Source organism: Cervus canadensis, chromosome 17, assembly GCF_019320065.1.
Source record: "Cervus canadensis isolate Bull #8, Minnesota chromosome 17, ASM1932006v1, whole genome shotgun sequence".
Lineage (NCBI taxonomy): Eukaryota > Metazoa > Chordata > Mammalia > Artiodactyla > Cervidae > Cervus > Cervus canadensis.
The window spans coordinates 45,138,648-45,160,843 of record NC_057402.1 but is presented as its reverse complement, the minus strand read 5'-3'; the positions used below and the strand labels follow the sequence as shown (position 1 = coordinate 45,160,843).

Below are 22,196 nucleotides of genomic sequence, written 5' to 3'. Positions count from 1 at the left end.
GACTCAGGGATGGAACCTGAGTCTCCCGCATTGCAGGCAGACACTTTACCCTCTGAACGGTTAAAATAATAAATATTTTATGTTTTAAAAAACTTTACCACAATTAAATAACACTTTATCAAAATTCATGGAAGTGATGATGGTTAAGTCTATGAGAGTAAAATTCATTGTGAACAGTTACTAGTTCAGTAACTGACAGACTTATTTTCTGTAGAATACATATTAATGAGTAATGCAATGAACAGCACGGGTTTTAAACACTTTAGATTTCTGCAAGCTTTTAATTCTGTACAAATAAGGTCCTTTCTGTTGCACATATTTCTATCAACATCAGCTATAACATTAGCTCAGCCAATTCTCACTTCAGGTCATGTTGAATCAGTGATTTATCATCTTTAAAAATATTCTCACCAGTAGCTGTTCCATGCAGATTACTCTACAGACTTAATTCTTCAGACTCTTCAAAGTTGGCACCCACTCTTGCATAACCCAGCAGTATTGGTAACATCTTTGACTTATCAAGAGTCAAGGAAAACCATTCAGAATTATCTACTTTGTTTTAAATTGACTATTCATATTGCTCCCAATGTTTTCAGCACTTTAAACAACCACTCTCACCCAAAGACTAACGGTTTTAAACAAGCTAATTTATCTGGAAGAAACACATGCAGAGAAAACAAACTCAGCACTGATAACAACTTCCGCTGCCCACCTACCGAATGAGCCACTCATACCTTAACACTGAAAGTCCAGTTTTCTCTTTTTTTAATGAAAGTATGCACTAACAATTTGTAAAAAATAAAATGTGATGATATGGTGATCAGTATGGCCCTCAAAACACTATGGTGTAATAAATGTGTAACTGCAATCTGTAGTGTAACGTGATCACAGTGCCTCGTTACTGTCTCTATGGCAACTATGTAATCCAGCCATTAAATCAGGAACACAGCCATCTACAGTTTGTAAACAAAAGAATGTGGCTACGTCCTAATGAAATTCTGTATGTAGACACTGACTTCAATTTCACATAATTTCCATAGCCCACAGGATTCTCCTCTTGCTGCTGCTGGGTTTTAACGCAGTGGTCCCCAACCCTTCTGGTGCCAGGGACCGGTTTTGTGGACTTTTTCCACGCACCGGGGTGGGGGTGGGGGGGCGGGATATGGTTTCAGGATGATTCCAGTGCATTACATTTATTGTGTACTCTTTTTCTATTATTATTACATCAGCTCCACCTCAAGACATCAGGCATTAGATTCTGGAGGTTGGGGATCCCTGTTTTAAAGCATTTAGAAATGTGAAAATCATTTTTAGTTCACGTCTTATTCACAAACGGGCAGCTGGGCACAGTTTGCTGACCCCTGCAGTCGAAAAAGAGAAAACGAGCTTTACTCACATTTTTTACAATTGAATCCGGCTGTTTGTTTTCTCCAGCGTCTAATGAGGAAAAGCGGCAACCTCAAGTAAAAAGAAAGTTAAAACTCCTGAAACTATCAATAAAATAATCAAACATCTGACAAGTTTAATTTAGAAAGCAAATGTGACATTTAAAATGATTCACATACCAATAAAACTGAAAATCTTAAGGACATAGGCAATACACAGAATATGAATTCATATATTCACGGAGATAGGATATACATCTACGAGTTTTGCCCTCAGATAGAGGCGAAACTTGTGCTTCAACTGTTAAGCGCAACGACCTGGGTGGCTTCCCCCCAACCCCCCCAGCACTCCAGTGGGAGTCTTTCTTCCTTTATCTTCTCAGAATCTTTTGGCAATGGGATGCTTCTCCTTAGGGGCATATTAAAATCAGCCTCATCATACACAAAGGTAGAAGTGGAGCTGCTCTGTTCCAAGACCAGGTGAAGGACCCTGACTGTTGCTCTGTCTCCCCCTTGTCAGTCACAGAGACTGTTTCACAGCGTCCTGGGAACCCATAAAAGGTCTGAGAACCTTTAGTTTAGTATAAAGACCACTGGCGGGGAGACCCAGGTTCTCAGTTAGAAATGGAGCTCAGGCCAAGCTGTCCCGTGGTGGAAACCAGGAGGAGCAGAGTGACCTAGGAGCTCAGAGACTGTCTCAACAGCAGTGAGCAGCCAAGTGGGGGAAGGACGTTGGCAGAGCTCCCATGCTTCCGCCAGAGGAGCTCCTCTTACCACTGTTTTCTTTTACTCAAAAAAAATTTTTTTTGGTTTTTGATTTTTACAAATGTTTGTGTACAACAACGTGCCAATCAGGCTATAATTATATATACATCCCCTCCCTCCCCACCCTCTCTCCCATCCCCAACCTGGGGTTTGATTCAGATTCTAAACAGAGGTTTTGCATCTTTCGCTGCCTTAAGAGCTATTTTACAACTCTCCAAGTTGTAGACGTCTGACAATGCAACTAATTCTTACCTATAGACAAATGTAAATAAATTCTGTTGGCTAGAGGTTTAGCGGACTTCCCTCCAGTGGAAGAAGTCGGTCTTGTGTCCATTTATAAATTCAGCATTCCCTTTCTCCAAATTTGTCCCTGACTTCTTTTTTCAACTGACTGCAACATCGGTTTTTTAAAAATTAGGTTTTTAAAAAATACTTACCAAGTTCATTTTATATCTGTGTGACAGTCATTTCACTTTGTTGAAAATTGTACGTTAACAAAACTAAGGACAATATGGGCTCCCTGGAGGCTCCGCGGTAAAGAATCAGCCTGTAGTTCAGGGGCCGCAGGAGACGTGGGTTCGATCCCTGAGTGGGTAAGATCCCCTGGAGAAGGGCATGGCAACCCACTCCAGTATTCTTGCCTGGAGAATCCGCATGGACAGAGGAGCCACGGGGTCGCAAAGAGCCGGACACGACTGAGCGACTTAGCACAGCACACAAGGACAATATAGGAAAAAAAAGAAGAAAATTACCTTCAAAACGTTCCTGGGACTCTTTGAAATCTCCAAGCAGCAGAGTCGGTGACACAAAAGGCAGAAGACTATCATATTTCATGACATATGCCAATAGACATTATCAGACGCAAACAACACAGGAGAGACGCTAGTCCGGTGGCGTCCAGCCCAGCTGGGCTGGAACCGCCCGCGAGCACACTTAGCACCGAGTGGACACACCTGAGCCGCGCGCCCCGCCCCACCACGCCTGAAGCCGCGCAATCTCAGGCTGGGGGCAGCGCCTCACCACCTGCTTTTAACAAGTTCCACAAGAGGTTCTAAGGAGCCCAGGGCTGATTTTACAGATGCAAGAACCAAGGCCTAGGAGAAGCTCCTCAACGCTGATGGAGAATGAAACCGCTTCTCTGTGCCGTCCCGGTCGGCTCCCTGCTCCTCCCCAGCCCTTCCCATCCCTCATCTCACTTACCTGGAGCCTTAGAGGTGGACCCGCCGGCAGGCGTGGAGCTGCGACAGCACTGCCTCCTAGTGGCGGAGCACGGCAAACACCACAGCACACAGCCTTGTGTTTTAATTTTCTAGTTTCTCTCCCCTACAGAAAGCCCAGTCCTTTCCTCATCATTGACACCGAAAACCGAAAGAGGGAAGGCTTCTTTACACAGAGCCGTATGTAGAAGGCAAGGTTACTTGCTGAGAATGCCCGACTCCACACCAAGAAATGGAAAGAAATGTTCTTGGTGAAGAAGAGAAAACTCCTTCCCTACTGTACAATACTAATAAATATAAGGTAATCATGGAGGTAAAATAACAATAGATGTTAAAAGCAGTGAGTGAAAGGTTGAACAACGGGGTATTTAGCCACAAAATACCTTCTTACAACTTAACAGCGGAGAAACTTGAGAGATACACCTTAATCCAAGCACTTGAAGTGAACATCACTGAAACTGTGACAGATATTCTGTCTCTCAGTATGATGCATCGAGTACACAGTATCGAGTACTCAGTATCACTTCTGTGGTACAGATCTGCCTTGACTTAGGATGGGGTTATGTTGCAATAAACCCATAGTAAATTGAAAATACCCTAAGTCAAAAATACATTTTATTCACAACCTACTGAACATCATAAATCTTCCTGCCCATGCGGGAGAAGCAGGAGAGGCCAGTTCAGTCTCTGGGTAGGGAAGATCCCCTGGAGAAGGGAATGGCAACCCACTCCATTATTCTTGCCTGGAAAATCCCATAGAGGAGCCTCGCAAGCTGTGGGGTTGCAGAGTCAGACATGGCTGAATATCATAGCTTACCTGAGGCTGTTTTTAACATTGTAACGCATTAACCTACAGTTGAGCCAAATCAACTAGACGAAGTCCACTTTATAATAAAGCACTGGGTCTCTCTCATATGTGCAAGATCAAGCCAATCACTCCTGAAGGAAATCAACCATGAATAGTCACTAGGACTGTTGCTGAAGCTCCAATGCTTTGACCACACAATACAGAAAAGCCTACTCATCGGAAAAGACCCCGATGTTAGGAAAGACTGAAGGCAAAAGGAGAGGGGGCGTCAGAGGATGAGATGGTCAGGTAGAGTAAGTGACTCAATAGACATGAATTTGAGCAAACTCTGGGAGATAGTGGGGAACAGAGGAGCCTGGTGTGCTGCAGTCCATGAGGTCGAAGTCAGACTCGCCTTTGTGACTGAACGTCTCATGTACTGAACACTGTACTGAAACAGAATGTATAACTACAGAATAGTTAAGTCTATTTGTTGCTTTGAGATCACATAAGCTGACTGGGAGCTGCGGCTCACTGCCCCTGCCCAGTCATGAGTTAAACACTATCCTAACCTGTAAAAAGATAAAAACTCAGTTCTCTGAAGTAGTGTCTACTGAATGCCTGTCACTTCCACACTATACTAGTCAAAAAATCTTAACTCAAACCACCTGTATTTCTAAAATTAAAAAAAAAAAAAATCTAAGTGCAAGACAACATCAAACTGAAATTGAAGGACATTCTACAAGGAGTCAGCCAACACTTTTCAAAAACATCATGAAAGACATGGAACGAAAAGGACATAAAAAGTAGGTATAGTGATTCTGGGTTGGATCCTCAACCAGGAAAACTGGAAGAAATTACTGGGAAAATTGGCAAAATCTTACATTGGATTATGGATTAGAGAAGAAACGCTAAAGGCAAAGGAGAAAAGGAAAGATATGCCCATCTGAATGCAGAGTTCCAAAGAATGGCAAGGTGAGGTAAGAAAGCCTTCCTTGGTGATCAATGTAAAGAAATAGAGGAAAACAATAGAATGGGAAAGACTTGCGATCTCTTCAAGAAAATTAGAGGTACCAAGGGAACATTTCATGCAAAGATGGGCAAAATAAAGGACAGAAACAGTATGGACCTAACAGAAGCAGAAGATATAAAGAGGTGGCAAGAATACATGGAAGAACTACACAAAAAACATCTTCATGACACATAACCACAACACAATGGTGTGATCACTCACCTAGAGCCAGACATCTTGGAGTCTGAAGTCAAGTGGGTCTTAGGAAGCATCACTACGAACAAAGCTACTGGAGGTGATAGAATTCCAGCTGAGTTATTTCAAGTCCTAAAAGATGATGCTGCACTCAATATGCAATTTGATCTCTGGTTCCTCTGCCTTTTCTAAATCCATATTGAACATCTGGAAGTTCTCGGTTCACGTACTGTTGAAGCCTCACTTGGAGAATTTTGAGCCTTACTTTGCTAGTGTGTGAGATGAGTGCAGTTAAAGTGCTGCACTCAATATCCCAGCAAATTTGGAAAACGCAGCAGTGGCCACAGGACTGGAAAAGGTCAGTTTTCATTCCAATCCCAAAGAAAGGCAATGCCAAAGAACGCTCAAACTACCACACAATTCCACTCATCTGGACATGGAACAATAGACTGTTTCAAAATTGGGAAAGGCTGTATATTGTCACCCTGCTTATTTAACTTGTATGTAATCATGCAAAACGCCCAGCTGGATGAAGCACAAGCTGGAATCAAGATTGCTGGGAGAAATGTCAATAACCTCAGATATGCAGATACCACCATCCTTATGGCAGAAAGTGAAGAGGAACTGAGGAACTTCCTGATGAAAGCAAAAGAGGAGAGTGAAAAAGCTGGCTTAAAACTCAACATTCAAAAAACTAAGATTATGGCATCCAGGCCCATCACTTTATGGCAAATAGATGGGGGAAACAATGGAAACAGTGACATACTTTATTTTCTTGGGCTCCAAAATCACTGCAGATGGTGACTGCAGCCATGAAGGTGCTTGCTCCTTGGAAGAAAAGCTATGACCAACCTAGACAGTGTATTAAAAAGCAGAGACATTACTTTGCTGACAAAGGTCTATCTAGTCAAAGCTATGGTTTTTCCAGTAGTCATGTATGGATGCAAAAGTTGGACTATAAAGAAAGCTGGGCACCAAAGAATTGCTTTTGAACTGTGGTGTTCAAGACCCTTGAGAGTCCCTCGGACTGCAAGATCAAACCAATCCATCCTAAAGGAAACCAGTCCTGAATATTCATTGGAAGGACTGATGCTAAAGCTCCAATACTTCAGCCACCAGATGCGAAAAAATGATTCACCGGAAAACACCCTGATGCTGGGCAAGACTGAAGGCAGAAAGGGATGACAGAGGATGAGATGGTTGGATGGCATCACCGACTCGATGGACATGAGTTTAAACAGGATCTGGGAGTTGGTGATGGAGAAGCCTGGCGTGCTGCAGTCCATAGGGTCAGACAGTAACTGAACTGATGGGTTAGGTAGCAGTATCATATCCATGTGGATTTCCTGATTACCATCACTCATTTATGGTTGTTAAAAGAATGTCCTTGTTCTTAGGAAAGTGACAAGATATTTCAAACAAAGTGGCACATAGGTAACTTAATCCCAATGGATCAGAAAAAAATGTGTATGTAAAAACAATATATGAAGCAATTGGGAGAAAATGTGAACTTAGAGGCCTGGAAAGAGTATTTATAAGTTCTTTATGCCATCTTCTTGCAACATTTCAAGTTAGAAATTGTATCAGGTGTTATAACTTTGTGTATTTACAGTACACATTTTCAAGATGTTTCCTAGGATCAAAGTGCTCCAACTGCTCCTCCAGCTACTTGTGAACAAGGACCAGCCCAACCTAGCACTCTCCACCATGCAGTTGGACCCACTGCCTCAGCAGGATCCTTAAGTTCAGAACCATCTCTCAGGATTCACCTAGCAAGCTCTGCCTCCCTTAACCTGCCACATCCCATGGTCTCACTGATCCTTCCACACACAGCCATTCACACTCAAGTCTCCATTCTATCTCCCATCCCTAGAAAACCCAACCCTCATACATATGAGGAACATGACCCTTTCAAGACAAGAAGGTTCACTAACCGAAACTCCATGTACCCAGGAGAGGCTGAGTTCAAACACGTAGGAAACATGGGGTAAAGAGGGAAAAGTATTTCCTGACTTTTGCCCGAAGCCAGAGTGAGTGCGAAGGACCTGCCAGGACCAGGCCTTCTCATACATTCAGTCTGTATGGACACTGCCCACAGGTGCTCTGCAGGACACTTCTCCCATGAGAAAGAATTCCTGCCCTTAGTTCCACCAGGACCGAACCCCACAGATGACACAGGCAAGGTTGTTGTCCGAGGTTTATTGAAAATATTACAGCACAGCAGAAAGACTCAAACAGCTCCACGTGGTGTTTTGAAGTTCATCCCAACTGTAGGCTGAGTGACCTGCAGGTTGGACAGACTGCCAAAGTCCTGTAATGATAAAAATGGGCTTAGTGTGGCTGTTCTGGCAAGATCCATGTCCAGAGTCCCAGCACCATCATTAGGCTATGCTTCACCAGCCCCCTCCAGCTCAGGTCAGACTGCTAGGACCCTGCAGAAAAGTGAGAGCCTTCTCCCCACCCCAGACCAGTAAACTCACAAGGGGGTGGACTCCATCTGAAGGATCCTCCACCCTAACAGTCACAAGGGAGCTGTCCTGTGCATTCTAAGACTTTTAACAGCATCTTCAGCCTTTACCCATAAGCTGTGTACCCCCAGCTGTGACCAGGTATCACCAAATGTCCCCTGGGTGCAAAATCTGTCCCTTTGAGAATACCGCTCTAAGGCTAACACAGTGCCCCTTCACTTTCAGGACCAGTCTCAGATAGGAAGCATCACTCATGCAGCCAGCATTTGTGAAGGCCCAGGAAGAGGAGTGGTGGGACAAGGGCAGCACCTGCCTCTGAGCTGGCTCAATCTAAGTGCAGTGAACCCAAGGGCACACCACATAACCAGAAATTAATTCCTCATTTCATGCTCAAAGACCAATTTTAAGGTTGAAAATAAAAAGCTACATTCCAGGATAGTGGTTATTTCAGGAGAAAATAATCTGTAACAGGCTTTAGCTGTACTGGTGATGTTTTTCTGAAGCTGGGTGGTAGCTATATAGGAATTCATGCTATTATTTAAACGTTTCATCATCATAAAAAAGGGAAAAATAAAGTTGCTCGAAATCAACTGCCTCCTGGACTCTGAAGCTCATGCTCTCACCAAAATGCAGAAATACTAAGATAAATCACAGAAGAGACACTTATCAGTGTGCTGAAGACAGCTGAACCCCTCAATTAGTGCCCTGTCAGCACCAGAAATGGAACCAGAGCTCATGTGAGTGGTTAGCATGTGGACACAGGAGAGCAAGAAGAATGCAACAATCTCTAGATCTGGGAATTATCGTCATGTGGACAGCAAACTCAACCTTTAGCAACCAGCTAAACCCCCTCTGAAGATAGTCTAGCTTAGTGGTTAGAAGTGTGGATGGATTCCCACCTCTGCCACCCACTAACCTGAAATTACCACTCCAACATCTATAAAATGTAAACAACAGGATGTGCCTCGTGGGATACAGTGAGGAAAACAACATATAGAAAATGTGGAAATTACCTGATATATTTTAAAGATTCAACAAGTGTTACCCAGGGGTATTACAGATGGTGGAGAGCTACTGATGGTTGGTGACCAGGGAAACCCTACTTCAGGAATTCAGCAAACACCTACCAAGAGCTTCAGCATTTCCTTAGTGTCAGGATCTACTTCAATGATTTCCTGATCCAGGGCTGAGACCTAGGAGAAACAAGGCAGGCCCCAAATAGTAATAAGTTAGAGAATCTCTCACCTTCCCTGCCTTTTCTCCAAGATCCTTATATGAGGAAGAAAAATTGGGGGAGGGGGGAAGCATAGAGGGGATACAATAGGATCCCACAAATTCAGTATTTAAAAAAACCTTAAGACTGGGTTTATATCAACAGTCCAGGAATATTATACCAAAGCAAAAAAAAAAAAAAAAAAATCAAGCCAGAAGACATGGTAAGTCACCAATCATGCAAGGTTCTCATGTACAGAACTTACATGGTCCTAGCAGGACACAACACATAGGCAGGTACTAACAGATTATGGGCACCTACAGCTGCTTATGGGCTTCCCTGGTGGCTCAGATGGTAAAGAATCCGCCGGCTATGTGGGAGACCTGGGTTCCACTCCTGGGTCGGGAAGATCCCCTGTAGAAGTGTCTGGCAACCCACTCCACTATTCTTGCCTGGAGAATCCCACGGACGTGGCGGGCTACAGCCCAAGGGGTCGCAAAGAGTCGGACGCGACTGGGCCACCAAGCAGAGCACAGCTGCTTGGGTGTGGGGAGGAGTCTATGGAGACGCAGCTGAGGTCCCCCTGGAAACCAAGTACCCGAAACGGTTCTCAGGAACCTGCTTCTATCTTTCAGGATGAACCGGAGATCCAGAGTGAAACCCAAAAAGTTTACCTCAGGCACGTAATTGTCTCTCCTCTCTCTCTCCTCCTCCTGCAGCTTGATGGAGATACCTCTCACCGGGCCTCTCTGAATCCGCTTCATCAGATGTGTGACGTAGCTACAAAGCGCCCCAAGAACACACATTGGTCCCCACGGTACACAGCACGTCTGGATGTGCACGTAGGAGTTTCAGTTCTTTTCCCGTAGTGAGAAGAGTCATCATCATCATCTTGGGAGTCCTGACTCTAAAAATCTTCTACATACACAGAACCTCTACACGCAGCTCCGCTTAACCAGGCATGCCTGTCCTCTGTATTCATGTTCGTTTGTAAAATCACCAAATACTCCAACAAACTTTCGCGATCCCTCCCAACCCTCATCTGCTTTCCTTCCAATTCCAATTCACGCAATACAACAGTAAATCAAGTAGATCTTTAAATACCCTCTTCCACAGATCGACTAGGGCTAACTTCGTCCAAGCGCCACTGCCAAACAGCCAAGTATCAGCAACGTGAACACAAGACAACTTCACCAAGAAACCCCACAGATGCACAGCTCCCAGGACCCACCCGCGGGGCCACGGAGGCCCTGGAAGCCGAACGCAGGCTCGACTCACCCTGCGATCTTATTGCGAAGCTTCTTGCTGGGAATAATGGCGATTTCCTCGCATACCCGCTTGTTGGTGTGGAAGTCATTGCCCAGGCGCGTGTAGTACTTCTCAATGATGACCCGGGCCGCCTTCTTTACGGTTTTGGTGCGAACGCGGCCCTGCGGGTGGAGAAAATAGGGTCACTCGCGAGGCAGGACCACCCCGCTCCAGGAAACAACGCGGTGTCACACCCTGACCCGAGTTGGGTTCGTGAGCTGGGGCTGAGCCCGATAGAGTAAAGGCCCGGCCGGGCAGAGCTGGAGCGCGGGGTCAACGCGGAAACCAGCCACCTACGGAGGCTTCAGCCTCACAGGGCAGTGCGCGCCTCCTCACGGGCTGGGAACTGAGGGAAACGGCGGATGGAGGACGATTCTGGTGGGCACGAACTTGAAGCCAAAACACCTACCATGTTGGCGGGTCCTTGGTAAAAGAGGAAACAGGAAACACAAGAGAGACCTATAAAGCGCAGGCCAGAAAGCCGCTTCCGCCTAGCCTGGGACGCGCTGAGCCTACTCCAGCTCACCACAGCGACTCCTAGCGGGGCGGAGGCAAAATAGAATGGAAATACGGACGGCTCGTCTGCATCCGGTAGGCGGAACGAGCTATTGACCCGCCCCCTGATGGTCAAGGCTCTTCCGCTCCGCCCCGCCTATGGTCGTCTTAGGGTGGTGTCTGAAAGCCTTTTCTTTCTTTATTTGAAAGCCTTCTACAGTGGTTTCTACAGCTTCTACATCGGTCCTGAGTATTCATTGGAAGGACTGACGCTGAAGCTGAAACTCCAATACTTCTGCTGGCCACCTGCTGCGAAGAACTGACTCATTGGAAAAGACCTTCATGCTGGGAAAGATTGCAGGCGGGAGAAGGGGACGACAAAGGATGAGATGGTTGGATGGCATTACTGACTCGATGGACATGAGTTTGAGTAAGCTGACTTTACCCCCGCGGCTTGCAGTAGGAGAGGTGCATCTCTTCCACACATACTGGGGGTGGTGGGTATGTTGGGGGGGCGGGCGTGGGGGGAGGAGGTGGACAGCGGCAGCGAGTGGAAGCACGGAAAAGTGAGAAGGTAGGGGATGGCCTCGCACACAGGGTCCCCACCAAGTCCATGGCTCAGAGCCTTGTGGCCTGGTGGGGACACAAGTACAACTGGGAAACAATTATCTCACTTCTGACTCTTTACTCAAATGTCACCTTATCAAAGGGGCTTTTCCTCCAGTTTATGTATGAAGTAGCACTGTTGTCCTTTTTTTTTTTTTAGCACTTCAGTCGCTCAGTCGTGTCCGACTCTGCGTCGCCATGAGCCGCAGCAGGCCATGCCTCCCTGTCCATCACCAACTCCCGGAGTCTACCCAAACCCATGTCCATTGAGTCGGTGATGCCATCCAACCATCTCATCCTCTGTCATCCTCTTCTGTCCTCAATCTTTTCCAGCATCACGGTCCTTTCAAATGAGTCAGCTCTTTGCATCAGGTGGCCAAAGTATTGGAGTTTCAGCTTCAGCATCAGTCCTTCCAGTGACCACCCAGGACTGACCTTCTTTAGGATGGACTGGTTGGATCTCCTTGCAGTCCAAGGGACTCTCAAAGAGTCTTCTCCAACACCCCAGTTCAAAAGCATCAATTCTTCGGTGCTCAGCTTTTCCTATAGTCCAACTCTCACATCCATACATGACTACTGGAAAAACCATAGCCTTGACTAGACAGACCTTTGTTGACAATGTCTCTGCTTTTTAATATGCTGTCTAGGTTGGTCATAACTTTCCTTCCAAGGAGTAAGTGTCTTTTAATTTCATGGCTGCCATCGCCATCTGCAGTGATTTTGGAGCCCAGAAAAATAAAGTCAGCCACTGTTTCCCCATCTATTTGCCATGAAGTGATGGGACCGGATGCCATGATCTTAGTTTTCTGAATGTTGAGCTTTAAGCCAACTTTTCCCACTCTCCTCTTTCACTTTCAACAAGAGGCTCTTTAGTTCTTCACTTTCTGCCATAAGGGTGGTATCATCTGCATATCAGGTTATTGATATTCTCCCGGCCATCTTGACTCCAGCTTGTGCTTCCTCCAGCCCAGCGTTTCTCATGATGTACTCTGCATGTAAGTTAAATAAGCAGGGTGACAATATACAGCCTTGCTGTACTCCTTTTCCTATTTGAAATCAGTCTGTTGTTCCATGTCCAGGTCTAACTGTTACTTCCTGACCTGCATACAGGATTCTCAAGAGGCAGATCAGGTGGTCTGGTATTCCCATCTCCTTCAGAATTTTTCAGTTTATTGTGACCCACACAGTCAAAGGCTTCAGCATAGTCAATAAAGTAGAAATAGATGTTTTTCTGAAACACTCTTGCTTTTTCAATGATCCAGCACTGCTATCCTTTTAATGTTGCTCTAGCATTTCTTAGCACGTGTCACAGTGACTTGTCTCAGCTTTCTGAGCTAGGGATGAATTGTGACAGCAGTGTTTTGCATTGAACAATGCCTAGCACAAAGTTTGTTCTCAAATATTTACCAGAAGGGCCCAGTTCACCTGTAGTGCTTCCAACTGAGGCACCTTCTCCAATCACCACTGCTTCTTCAGGCTGTTCCTGTCTTACCCATCCTCAAACCTAGTCCTTCTGAAGCCAACAGCACTGGCTCCTTACTACCCTGGCGCCCAGCCTCAGGAGTACTGCTCCTTCTCTCCACCTCTGCTGAAGTGGGTTCCGGGCCCTCACCTGACTTAAGGAAGGGCTGGGCTGCCCAGGTTGGATGAGGTCAGGGGCACCAGGCTGTGTGCCTCATCCCTCAACTCCTGGACAGTCAGTCCTTCTAAACTGATAGGAATGGAAGGCTGAAGGAGAGGAAGCTCGTGCCCTGAAAGCAGCATATGGACCAGAATGAGACGAACTGAGAGAAGAGATGACTCTGAACAGGACAGGACACCAAAAGGGCGGGTCAGAGCCCCTACCCCGAGAGAGCTGCAGGAGTTTACCAGTGAACTTCCAATGAGGCGGCAGCCAGCCACACCTTGGCTGACAGGACTCCCCGCCCACCATGACAGTGAGTTCTTGCATCTCTTCATGGAAGGGATGCTTCAGCATGCAGAGCTTCCTCTACCAATGACTAAAATGGAATCTTCCAGAAATTGCTCCAGCAGCTGGGCCCAGGCACGACCTACCTGAAAAAATCATCAGTAGACCAGGATTAACAAATCCTAGAAGCCTGTGAGGTTAGAGTCCAGGTGACAGTCCCGAAGAATAGCAAAAATTTACTCCCGTTCAGTAAAGAACTGGGTCAGCATAGATGACTCCAAGAGATAGGAAGCCTCCCAAGAAGAAGAAAGCTCCGAGGTGTACAGGAGGAGCTGAGAACAAGTGGCCTGTGTGGACCCCAAGGAGCTATCCTCCGGTCCCTCCAAGACGGGTCTAGGATGATGAGAAGAGGAGCCCCCTGCCTGCTAAGTCACTCAGTCGTGTCCAACTCTTCACAACCCCATGGACTGTATGTAGCCTGCCAGGCTCCCCTGTTCATGGGATTTTCCAGGCAAGAATGCTGGAGTGGGTTGCCATGCCTTCCTCCAGGGGATCTTCCTGATCCAGGGATCAAACCCATGTCTCTTCTGCCTCCTGTATTAGCAGGCGGGTTCTTTACCACTACCGCCACCTGGAAAGCCCAAGAGGAGCCCAAGAAAGTTTATTTGTGCGGCCTTTTTACATACCTGGACCAAAGGTATCCACTTACCAGAAAGGCACGTTCAAGGTGCACGAAGTAAACAAGAATGACTTAAAGGGGCAGGTCCCCACATGGCCCCTCCATTAACCTGGGCAGGAATCCCATCCACTACAGAAGATCCAAGGAAATGTGCATTTTTACTCTGAAATCCTAAGTGTCTCACTGTCCCCATTCCCCCACCTCAGACACAGAGACAGAACCGGAACTCTGCTGCAACGTGTTTATTATGTGCCAAAAAAACTACACCACAGCTTACTCCACACACCTGTAGGAGAGTGCAGTCTTGCCTGCATATACTACAATGAGGTAGAGACTTCACACACAGCTTCACGAAACCCACAGAGTAGCTGGGATATGCAACAATGCAACGTCAGCTCAGCAGGAGGGAGGAGGGGCGTTATGACACTGGTTCTTTGGCACACAGCTTCCCAAAGAGGGGCAAGTAGTTTTGTTTTGTTTTTTTTTTTAAAAAAAAAAGGAAGGAAAGAAGAAAGAAAAAGTCAAGTTTTCAAATTCCAGTAGCATTTCAGTCGACCGCAACTGTTGCTTCATATGCTTCTCAAACGAAGGAAATCAGGGTAGGGTACTTGTCCCCTCTGAGAGAAAGGGCTCCTGTGAGCCTTCATCTGCCCCCACCAGAAAGCAGCCCTTTTTAGCTCAGTTACAAAAGAAAAAAGTCCTGTGACTTTGTGATTAAAAACTTCTATCAACCCTCCCCCCCCACGTAAGTGCAACTTAAGAAGGTGCAATAAACCATTTTAAAACTATATACAGCAGCTGCTCAAACATCATTCATCCAGTCCAGTTTCAAATCCAAAAAAAATTTTTTTCTTGGTTGCAAATGCCTTGATTTGCAACTGTGAGAAACAGTGACCAGCAGTCCCCCAGACACAAATTTGCTGTAATGTTAAAAGCTGCCAGGAAAGAAAAAAAATCTCTTGTTCCAAACGACTTAAAAACTGTTTTAAGGAGTGTAAAAAGGAACCGGTAAAAACCCTCGAGCGTAAAATATGAAATATGATTTTGGTTTAAATGAAGAGCAAAGTCTCCTTGTTGTTTACAGTAAAAAACACCAGCTGAACACTCAGTTTATGCCGTTCAGGTGGGGGTTAAATAAATGGAAAGGCACTGTATGGCAACTGCAAGAATGAAACCAATGAGACCTGCACATCATCACCATCAGTATTGCAAGGAATGTAAAAAAGCGCTTTTAATAAATAAACCTAGATGTAGGTGTCGTGTCAATACCTTCTGGACACGTAGTTTTTTTTTTTTTTTTTTTTTTTGCTTTTCATCGGCAAAATGAGGAACTAAAATCTGGGAAAACTACAGAGTCGCTTGGAGGGCGAGCCAGAGGGTCCTTGCCCTGGCACACCCTCTGAAAACAAAACCCGACAAAACTCATTGTGCATTAATTAGTGCAGAAACAAAGACAGATTCAGCAAGTGCAAAGGTGACTACGATTTCCCTTGTCCTTGGGAAGCCAGCTCCCTGGTCGCCGGTGGCAGGTGGGCCGGCTGTGGAGGCGGCCGGCCCTGGGCGCACAGGCCCCTCTAGCTGGAGTCGCGGTTCTTCTGGTTCCGCATCAGGGGGCTGTGGTGACGCAGGCCCTCCATGCTGTGCCGCCAGTGCCAGCAGCTCCGGCAGAAGTACTTGAAGCACACCTGCGAGGGGAGAGAGGAGGGGAGCCAGGCCTGGGTCAGACCCGCCGGGGCGGCCGCGTGCACTGCCCGCTGCAACCGCGAGGGTGTGGGCACTCCTCATGGCCTCTGTGGGCCCCGGGGACTCCTCTCATCCCCAACACGAGGCGTGGCTGGCTTCTTCGGGCGCCTGCACTCAACTGCGCACGCTGGGCTCCTAGTGTGTAGCGGCCACGCCAACTCCCCTCCTCAGTTCTGAGCACCAGGTGCTCTTCCAGTCCCTGCCCGTCCTACCTCCTGTGGGGCACGTGGGTCACACGGCCACACACAATACAGGAGAGCGTTCAAAGACAGTGACTCCAGGCCCTAAGGCGAGGCAGTGTGGCTTCGTCGTCACACTCAGTGAGGAGACGTGACTGCTCATGTAGATCAACATCTCAGTCCCAGCCCCTCACTCCTGCTGGCTGTGTAACCTCAGGCAGGCCACTAACTTCCAGATATCTGAAAATGGGGACCATCTGTGAAACACACTGACACCCACAAGCCTGTGAGAAGAGGCTCATCAGGCTCACACGTGATCTCAAGCTCTCCCCAGCAACCCACATTTACTTCACATCCTCCTCTTGCAGCCTCAGTTTAACTACCATCCACTCAGACTCCAAACCTGAGTGACAGCTCCACTGCAAACATAGCTGCAAATACAGACACAGCGCTGGTACCTGACCAGGTCCCTAACTCCTGTCAACAGCAACACAGGCGCCACTTGGAGACTTGTCACAAACAGGGAGTCTCGGGCCATGCTCTGAACCTGCTGAATCAGACTGTGCACTGGCACAGATCCTCAGGGCATGAGTACACACACACACAGAGGACGACAAGCTCCGTCCAATAAATCCAGATCTGTGCTCCACCACCCAGAAGCATGCAACAAAGCTGCCGGGCTGCTTTCCGCCTGCTTCTGACAACTGGGTACAAACCAGGTAGCAGCACCAAAGCAGCCCAGAGATTCAGAAGTCAACAGAGACAGATGCCTCGCCTAGGAAGAATCCACCTAAAGGGCTTAGAGCCAGAACAGCAGGACCTGGCTGGCTCACAGGTAGTGCTGGCCACACCTGCCTGGGTCCCTGTTATCCTGAAAACCACTCATGAGCAGCAGTGCCGCATTGCACAGCATGCCCCGAGGACGGGAGGCCACAGCACCAAGACAGCTCCATGGGCTTTCCCCGCAGCTCAGGGTCAGCATCACTGCTGCTTCTGCTGCGCTCTGAGACAACCACGAGGAACCTGAGACCTCCATGCTCCATGTGACGAACGTGACACAACGTCTAACTGAGGGCAAGGGCTCTGTAAACCGCTCACGTGCCCAGGGGCCTCACCTGATCCCGACAGAAGAACGGGCCAGGCTGGGAGCTGCAGAGATGGCACACAGAGTCTTCCAGGTAAGGGTCGATCTGAACCTGCAGACAGAGGCAGAGCAGGGTCACTAGGGGCTGCTTCTCACTGGGAGCCAGAGGGGCCACAAGAGGAGGGTGGGTGTGGGTCACCTATATGAGCACAAGGTGGTTCCTATTTTAAGGGGCCCAGAGAGAAATAGGGCAGAGGACCCAGAGATCCTCAAGAGAGACAAGATCACCGCAGCAGCTTCCAGGCTGGCTGTGCACAGCATGGCCACCCCATGTTACTGCCTGGCCTTCTTGGCAAACCTGACATGGAACGCTACCGCCCAGCAAAAAGCAAGTGCTTGGAGGATGCAGGTCAGGATGGAAGTCAGCTTAGCTCGCAATGCTGCTCAAGGACCACAGTGAGGGAAGGTGACCCCATGCTGAGGCTCTCATCCATTCTCATCAGCCGAGACCAGGCCCACCTCCAACCCTGACCCTCAGGTGCGTCAGTGGAAGCCCGGCTCACAGCCAGCATGGCACCACTCTCGTCTTGGGCCGGCCCTGAGTGGTGGCCACCCAGACCTCTCAGATGGCCCAGAGGAGGGTGCAGACCAGCTCACTCACCTTCTTGGTGAACTTGGTGGTCTTGATCTCCACAAAAGCAGCACTGACTGCTTTCAGGTAACTGCGCTGGTTGTTGAAAGTCACACGACCAGAGCCTACGGAAGACGAGAAACTCACCCTTGAGCCCAAGTCTCCCAAAGGCCGCATGTCAACACTCAGGAAAACCTGCTCCTAGATCAGCATGGTGCTGCCCAACAGAAACATAAACGCAGGCTACTTGTGTAAATTTAACAATTCCCAGTAACCACGTCTAAGGAATGTAGTGGAATGAATGAAAAGTAGGGGAATTAATTTCAGTAATATTTTCAGTAATATTTTTTCTTTAACCCAACATATCATCGTTTCAACAGGTGGCATTCAACATGATCAGCTGGTGGCACCACGTCAGAATGCAACTGCAGACCATGGTGGCACAGCCCCTCAGGAATGGCCCCTCGGGGGACGAAAGAGACTCCTTTGTGTGGGCAAACCCACAGGCGTGGTTATTCCAGTTCAGAGCGGAAAGCCAGACACAGGCAGAGCACAGCTGACGGCAGGCCAGGCAGGGGAGTCAGAGCAGCACCTCTGCCCAGCGCCGCCTCCGCCCCAAGGGCTCTGAGGTCCCCCCACAGTGTGCAGTTCCACTGCGATGCTCACACCGCGCTCCTTCCTGCCCAGACGCGCCGTGGGTGGGCAGACGGTACGTGGGGGCGGGGGGAGCTGGTGTTGATCAGGAAGGCCAGGCTCTGTTCCACCTTCGAGCCCCAGCACTGAGACGATTCTGTCACGACTGGGAACCTGACCTTTCTCAGTGGCCAGGCCCCCAGACTCCCCTCCGCTAGGACAGCGTGAGCTGTGACCACACTTTGCTGCCTGGGTCACCCTGAGTCCTGCCTCAGCCTGGCTTGGTCTCTGACCCTGAACAAGACCACTTTTCAAGGCCTCTTAATAGAGGAAACCAGGCAAGTTCAGGAAAGTCCCAGCCTTTTAATAAAGTGTTACCTGTTGTCTGTCTCAGAATGGTTTGGCTGTGAATGCTGGCCTTCAAACCAACACTCCTGTTTTGTTTTCACCTCCTATCACCTCCTATAGGGCTCCTATCAACTTCTTTCCCCTTCAAGGGAGACGGGGGGAGAGGGGTGGATACAGAGAGATCAGTACTGGTAGCGTATCTAGAAAAAGATGCTATACTGCTGGTATATGCTGATGAGTAGGCCTGGGTCAGGCCTCGCCTCCACTCCCATAGGAGAGTGTCACAATCTTGGTCTACACCCTGGGGGCCGCCCAGCTGTCCCACACAGAAGTGGGACACTCACCAATGGGATACTTGTGCTTATCTGTGTCAATCCCAGCATACACCACACCACCAAATAGGTCGTTGAGAATGGCAGCCAGGGCCTCGGCGTTGAGCATCCCGTGCAGAGCACCCACGAACACCGTCCTGCTGGGGTCGAGCCTCTGGGAGGGACTCTGGACAAAGTTGCTGTCGGCCAGGACCCAGGGGATAACCTGCACCTGAAAGCACCCACAGGTGTGTCAGTTCCAGCAGGGAGCCATGGTGGGGCTCCCGCAGGGGGAGGCCCGTGCTGCAGACTTGAGGCTGAGCCCCACACGGTCCCAGGCACCCTCAACCCCAGTACAGCTAGACCTGAATCTCACTGAGGCCGTGAGTCCAAAGTGGTGCAAAGACAACAAATGGTAGAGTAGTAGTCACTCATCCTGAAGAATAAGAACTGTCCCGAACTATCACACCCAGGATCCTGGTACTCTGTCACAGACTTCAACGGTGGGGTTCCAATGAAGGACCATGGACACTGATGAACACAGAGCATGGTCCCGAGTCCCTGGACAGGAAGGGCTCACAGAGAAATGACAGGACAGGAACTTGAAGGACAGAGGGTGGGGACCCTTAAGGTATCTGTGTGGAATGGTTACTGGCCCAACATGCATATCAGAGGGCTTGGACAGGAGCAGTGGGATAGCCAGAGAGACGCAGGGTCAACGGTCACATACAGGAGGTCACTGTGGTTCAGCAGAGCAGAAAGACACCAGGGCAGGAGCAGACTCTGCCCTCTGCCTCCAAACCCCTTGAGCCTAGAACAGAATCTGGCAAAGCAGGCAGGAGGCTCCAGAATGAAGTGGGTTGACAGATGATCACTAAGTGTTCTTGGAAGATTAATCTGTAAAGTTTTTTTTTTTTTTTTAAAAAAAAAAAAAAAAGGTCTCAAAGCAGGAGGAGATTTGAGGCAGAAAACCAGCAAGGAGGCAAAACAGTAGTACAGAGGACAGGTGATGAAGACCAGGAGAAGGCTGGGGGAGCTGGGCACAGAACAGGCCACAACCAAGAATATTCTTCTAGAGGAAAATCTGCAGAATCCAGACCACCTGGGCATGGTGGGAAAACAAGAAGAATCAGGACTGATGGGTTGCAGACTGAGGTAACCTTGGAATGAGACCCTGGCAGAAGTTCATTACCATGGGGAGCCGATTTCACTGAAGATGCAAAAGCCCATCTTGTTTTTTCCATTCCCATGGGAAAGTATCACATCCCGGGTGCCACCAAGCTTTCCAAAGTGAAAAATGAAAGTGAAGTTGCTCAGTCGTGTCCGACTCTTTGCGACCCCACAGACTGTAGCCTACCAGGGTCCTCCATCCATCCATGGGATTTTCCAGGCAAGAATACTGGAGTGGGTTGCCATTTCCTTCTCCAGGAGATCTTCCCGACCCAGGGATTGAACCCAGGAATCCTGCATTGTAGGCAGACGATTTACCGACTGAGTCACCAGGGAAGTCTCTTCCTTAAACGTCAGAGTACACGATCACAGGACATCCTGAAGAAAGGCCCTGTAGGATGGTGGGGCTCAAGCAGGACATGAGCCTAGAGAGGTGAGTCTCGATCGAAGGTACGAGGAGGGCCACAAAAGTGGGTAGTGTGTCTGATTGGGAAAGAAGAGGGGGCATCGAATACCTACCACTATGGAGGGGAGATACAAGGAAGTAAGAGGGTCAGAGAGGGATGAGAACCAGGGCAGCCCACAGTCCGTGCACCCAAGAGAGACTACAGCACTGCCAGGTGATGAGGAGGCAGGAAGGTGTCTGCAGGGGCACTGGAGCAGGGGAGGGTCCGTGGTAGCCTCTCACCGCAAAAGCAGTGATAGCTGTGTGAACTCCACGCAGCAAGAAAGGGGAGAAGGTGGGGAAGCTGTGGGTCCCTGCGGGCAGCCAGAGGACAAAATGCGCACCAACACCAGGAAACATCTGTAAAACCAAGAGTCAGCTCTGTAATGTGGACCTCTTACTTTAATCCAATGTGACCATCTCAGTGAAGCAGGCATCTTCCCCCTTACCCCACAGTTTTCAGTAGACTTCACTCTCTAGAGCAGCTTTAGGTTCACAACAAAACTGAGCCCCAAGTGTGGAGCTCCTGTATACCCACTCCTCCACAGCCTCTCTGACTCTCAGTGCTCCGCACCGCAGTGGTATGTTTGTTCCAATCACGGAGGCTACACTGACATCATTGTCCCAACTCCACGGTTTACATCAGGGTTCACACTTGGTGTCTGTTTTCCCACTGGAACTCTATGGGGTTTTTGGCAACTGTATAATGGCATGTTGGACACAACTGGGCAACTGAGCAACAACAATCTACCACTTTAATATCGTAAGACAGCACCTTCACCACCTTCACCATCCTCAAAACCTTCTATGCTTTGCATGTTCATCCTCAACCCTGTAAGTCCTGGCAACTGCAGATCTTTTTACTAATACAGGCATTTCAATTTTCCATTTTATAAATGAGGGAATGAGGTTTGAGCGATATTGACTATCTAGTCCAATATCACAAAATACACTCTAGAATCAAATTTTTAAAAGTAACACCGATTCCTGAGTTCAGAACTTTCTTTGACAAGTGATTCTCAAACACCACCCACTAGCACCACCTGGGGAACTTGGTTAAGGTGGAGATTCTCAAGCTCCAACCAAACTGACTTAGAAATCCTGAGGCAGGGTCCAAGAACATGCAGTGAGGCCCCAGGTAGGATGACTCCTCGCTTGAGACTCATGATGCTAATCGCATACAAGGCTGACACAGCAGAGATGCGAAGGGAGAGAGAATCAAATGGAGAGAGCCACGTACTAAGGAAGCCCTGAACGGCAGTGCAGAAGTCACCACGCGGGGGGCGGCGGCTACAGAGGGCTTTACCCACCACAGGTTGGGAGGTCAGCAGGCACAGCGTGAGGGCAGGACTAGAAGAAACACCTGTAGATGTTAAGACCAAGCAGAGCCCATCTCATTTCTAAGAGAAGAGGTTTGGGAAGGAAGTGTTGGTTAGAGTAGGAAGGAGAGTGAGAGCTGGGACACAGTCTGATTTCCATGAGCAGGAGCACACACAGACCGTTAATGCCCAGAGGTGGCAGCGGCGGCTTTAATACCTCAGAGAGTGTTTGCTGCACTCACCGCTGGGCAAGAAGAGCAGCCCTCTCCCCTCAGTAGGAATTCGCGTCTGCAC

The 22,196-nt window shown here is 48.3% G+C and overlaps 2 protein-coding genes and 1 long non-coding RNA gene across 21 annotated transcripts in view; all 3 read right to left on the bottom strand.

The window, feature by feature from the left end:
* Positions 1-3,307, bottom strand: part of LOC122419799 — a 50,427-nt gene extending 47,120 nt beyond the window's left edge. For 3 of the 4 annotated variants that reach the window (XR_006263000.1, XR_006263001.1, XR_006263004.1), the window contains exon 1: positions 1,397-1,714. This is a non-coding gene — a long non-coding RNA (uncharacterized LOC122419799). Of the gene's footprint in view, positions 1-1,396; positions 1,715-2,902 lie in introns of those variants that run through there. The other variant, XR_006263002.1, reaches the window with a different exon arrangement.
* Positions 3,308-7,545: 4,238 nt separating this feature from the next.
* On the bottom strand, positions 7,546-10,883 carry RPS17 (ribosomal protein S17). Its single transcript, XM_043434278.1, has 5 exons — positions 10,760-10,883; positions 10,321-10,472; positions 9,717-9,822; positions 8,957-9,022; positions 7,546-7,672 (listed from the first exon to the last, which is right to left on the bottom strand). Exons 1-5 carry the CDS (start codon positions 10,760-10,762, stop codon positions 7,592-7,594), a joined length of 408 nt encoding a protein of 135 aa, XP_043290213.1. The 5' UTR covers positions 10,763-10,883; the 3' UTR covers positions 7,546-7,591.
* A 3,383-nt stretch (positions 10,884-14,266) lies between these two features.
* CPEB1 (cytoplasmic polyadenylation element binding protein 1) overlaps positions 14,267-22,196 on the bottom strand; it is a 110,455-nt gene continuing 102,525 nt past the window's right edge. For all 16 annotated transcript variants that reach the window (XM_043490378.1, XM_043490379.1, XM_043490372.1 and 13 more), the window contains 4 exons: positions 19,002-19,200; positions 17,707-17,801; positions 17,077-17,157; positions 14,267-15,724 (listed from right to left, as the gene is read on the bottom strand). In XM_043490378.1, the coding sequence (XP_043346313.1) occupies positions 15,614-15,724; positions 17,077-17,157; positions 17,707-17,801; positions 19,002-19,200 (486 nt within the window). In that variant the 3' untranslated portion in view covers positions 14,267-15,613. The remainder of the gene's footprint in view (positions 15,725-17,076; positions 17,158-17,706; positions 17,802-19,001; positions 19,201-22,196) is intronic.

What these genes read in the sequence shown, in the direction of transcription:
- RPS17 (XM_043434278.1), bottom strand. An exon ending in GAGACAATTACGTGCCTGAG is followed by an intron (nt 9,023 to 9,716) that starts GTAAACTTTTTG and finishes TGTTTCTCCTAG; the next exon opens with GTCTCAGCCCTGGATCAGGA. An exon ending in AGGAAATGCTGAAGCTCTTG is followed by an intron (nt 7,673 to 8,956) that starts GTAGGTGTTTGC and finishes TTATCATTACAG; the next exon opens with GACTTTGGCAGTCTGTCCAA.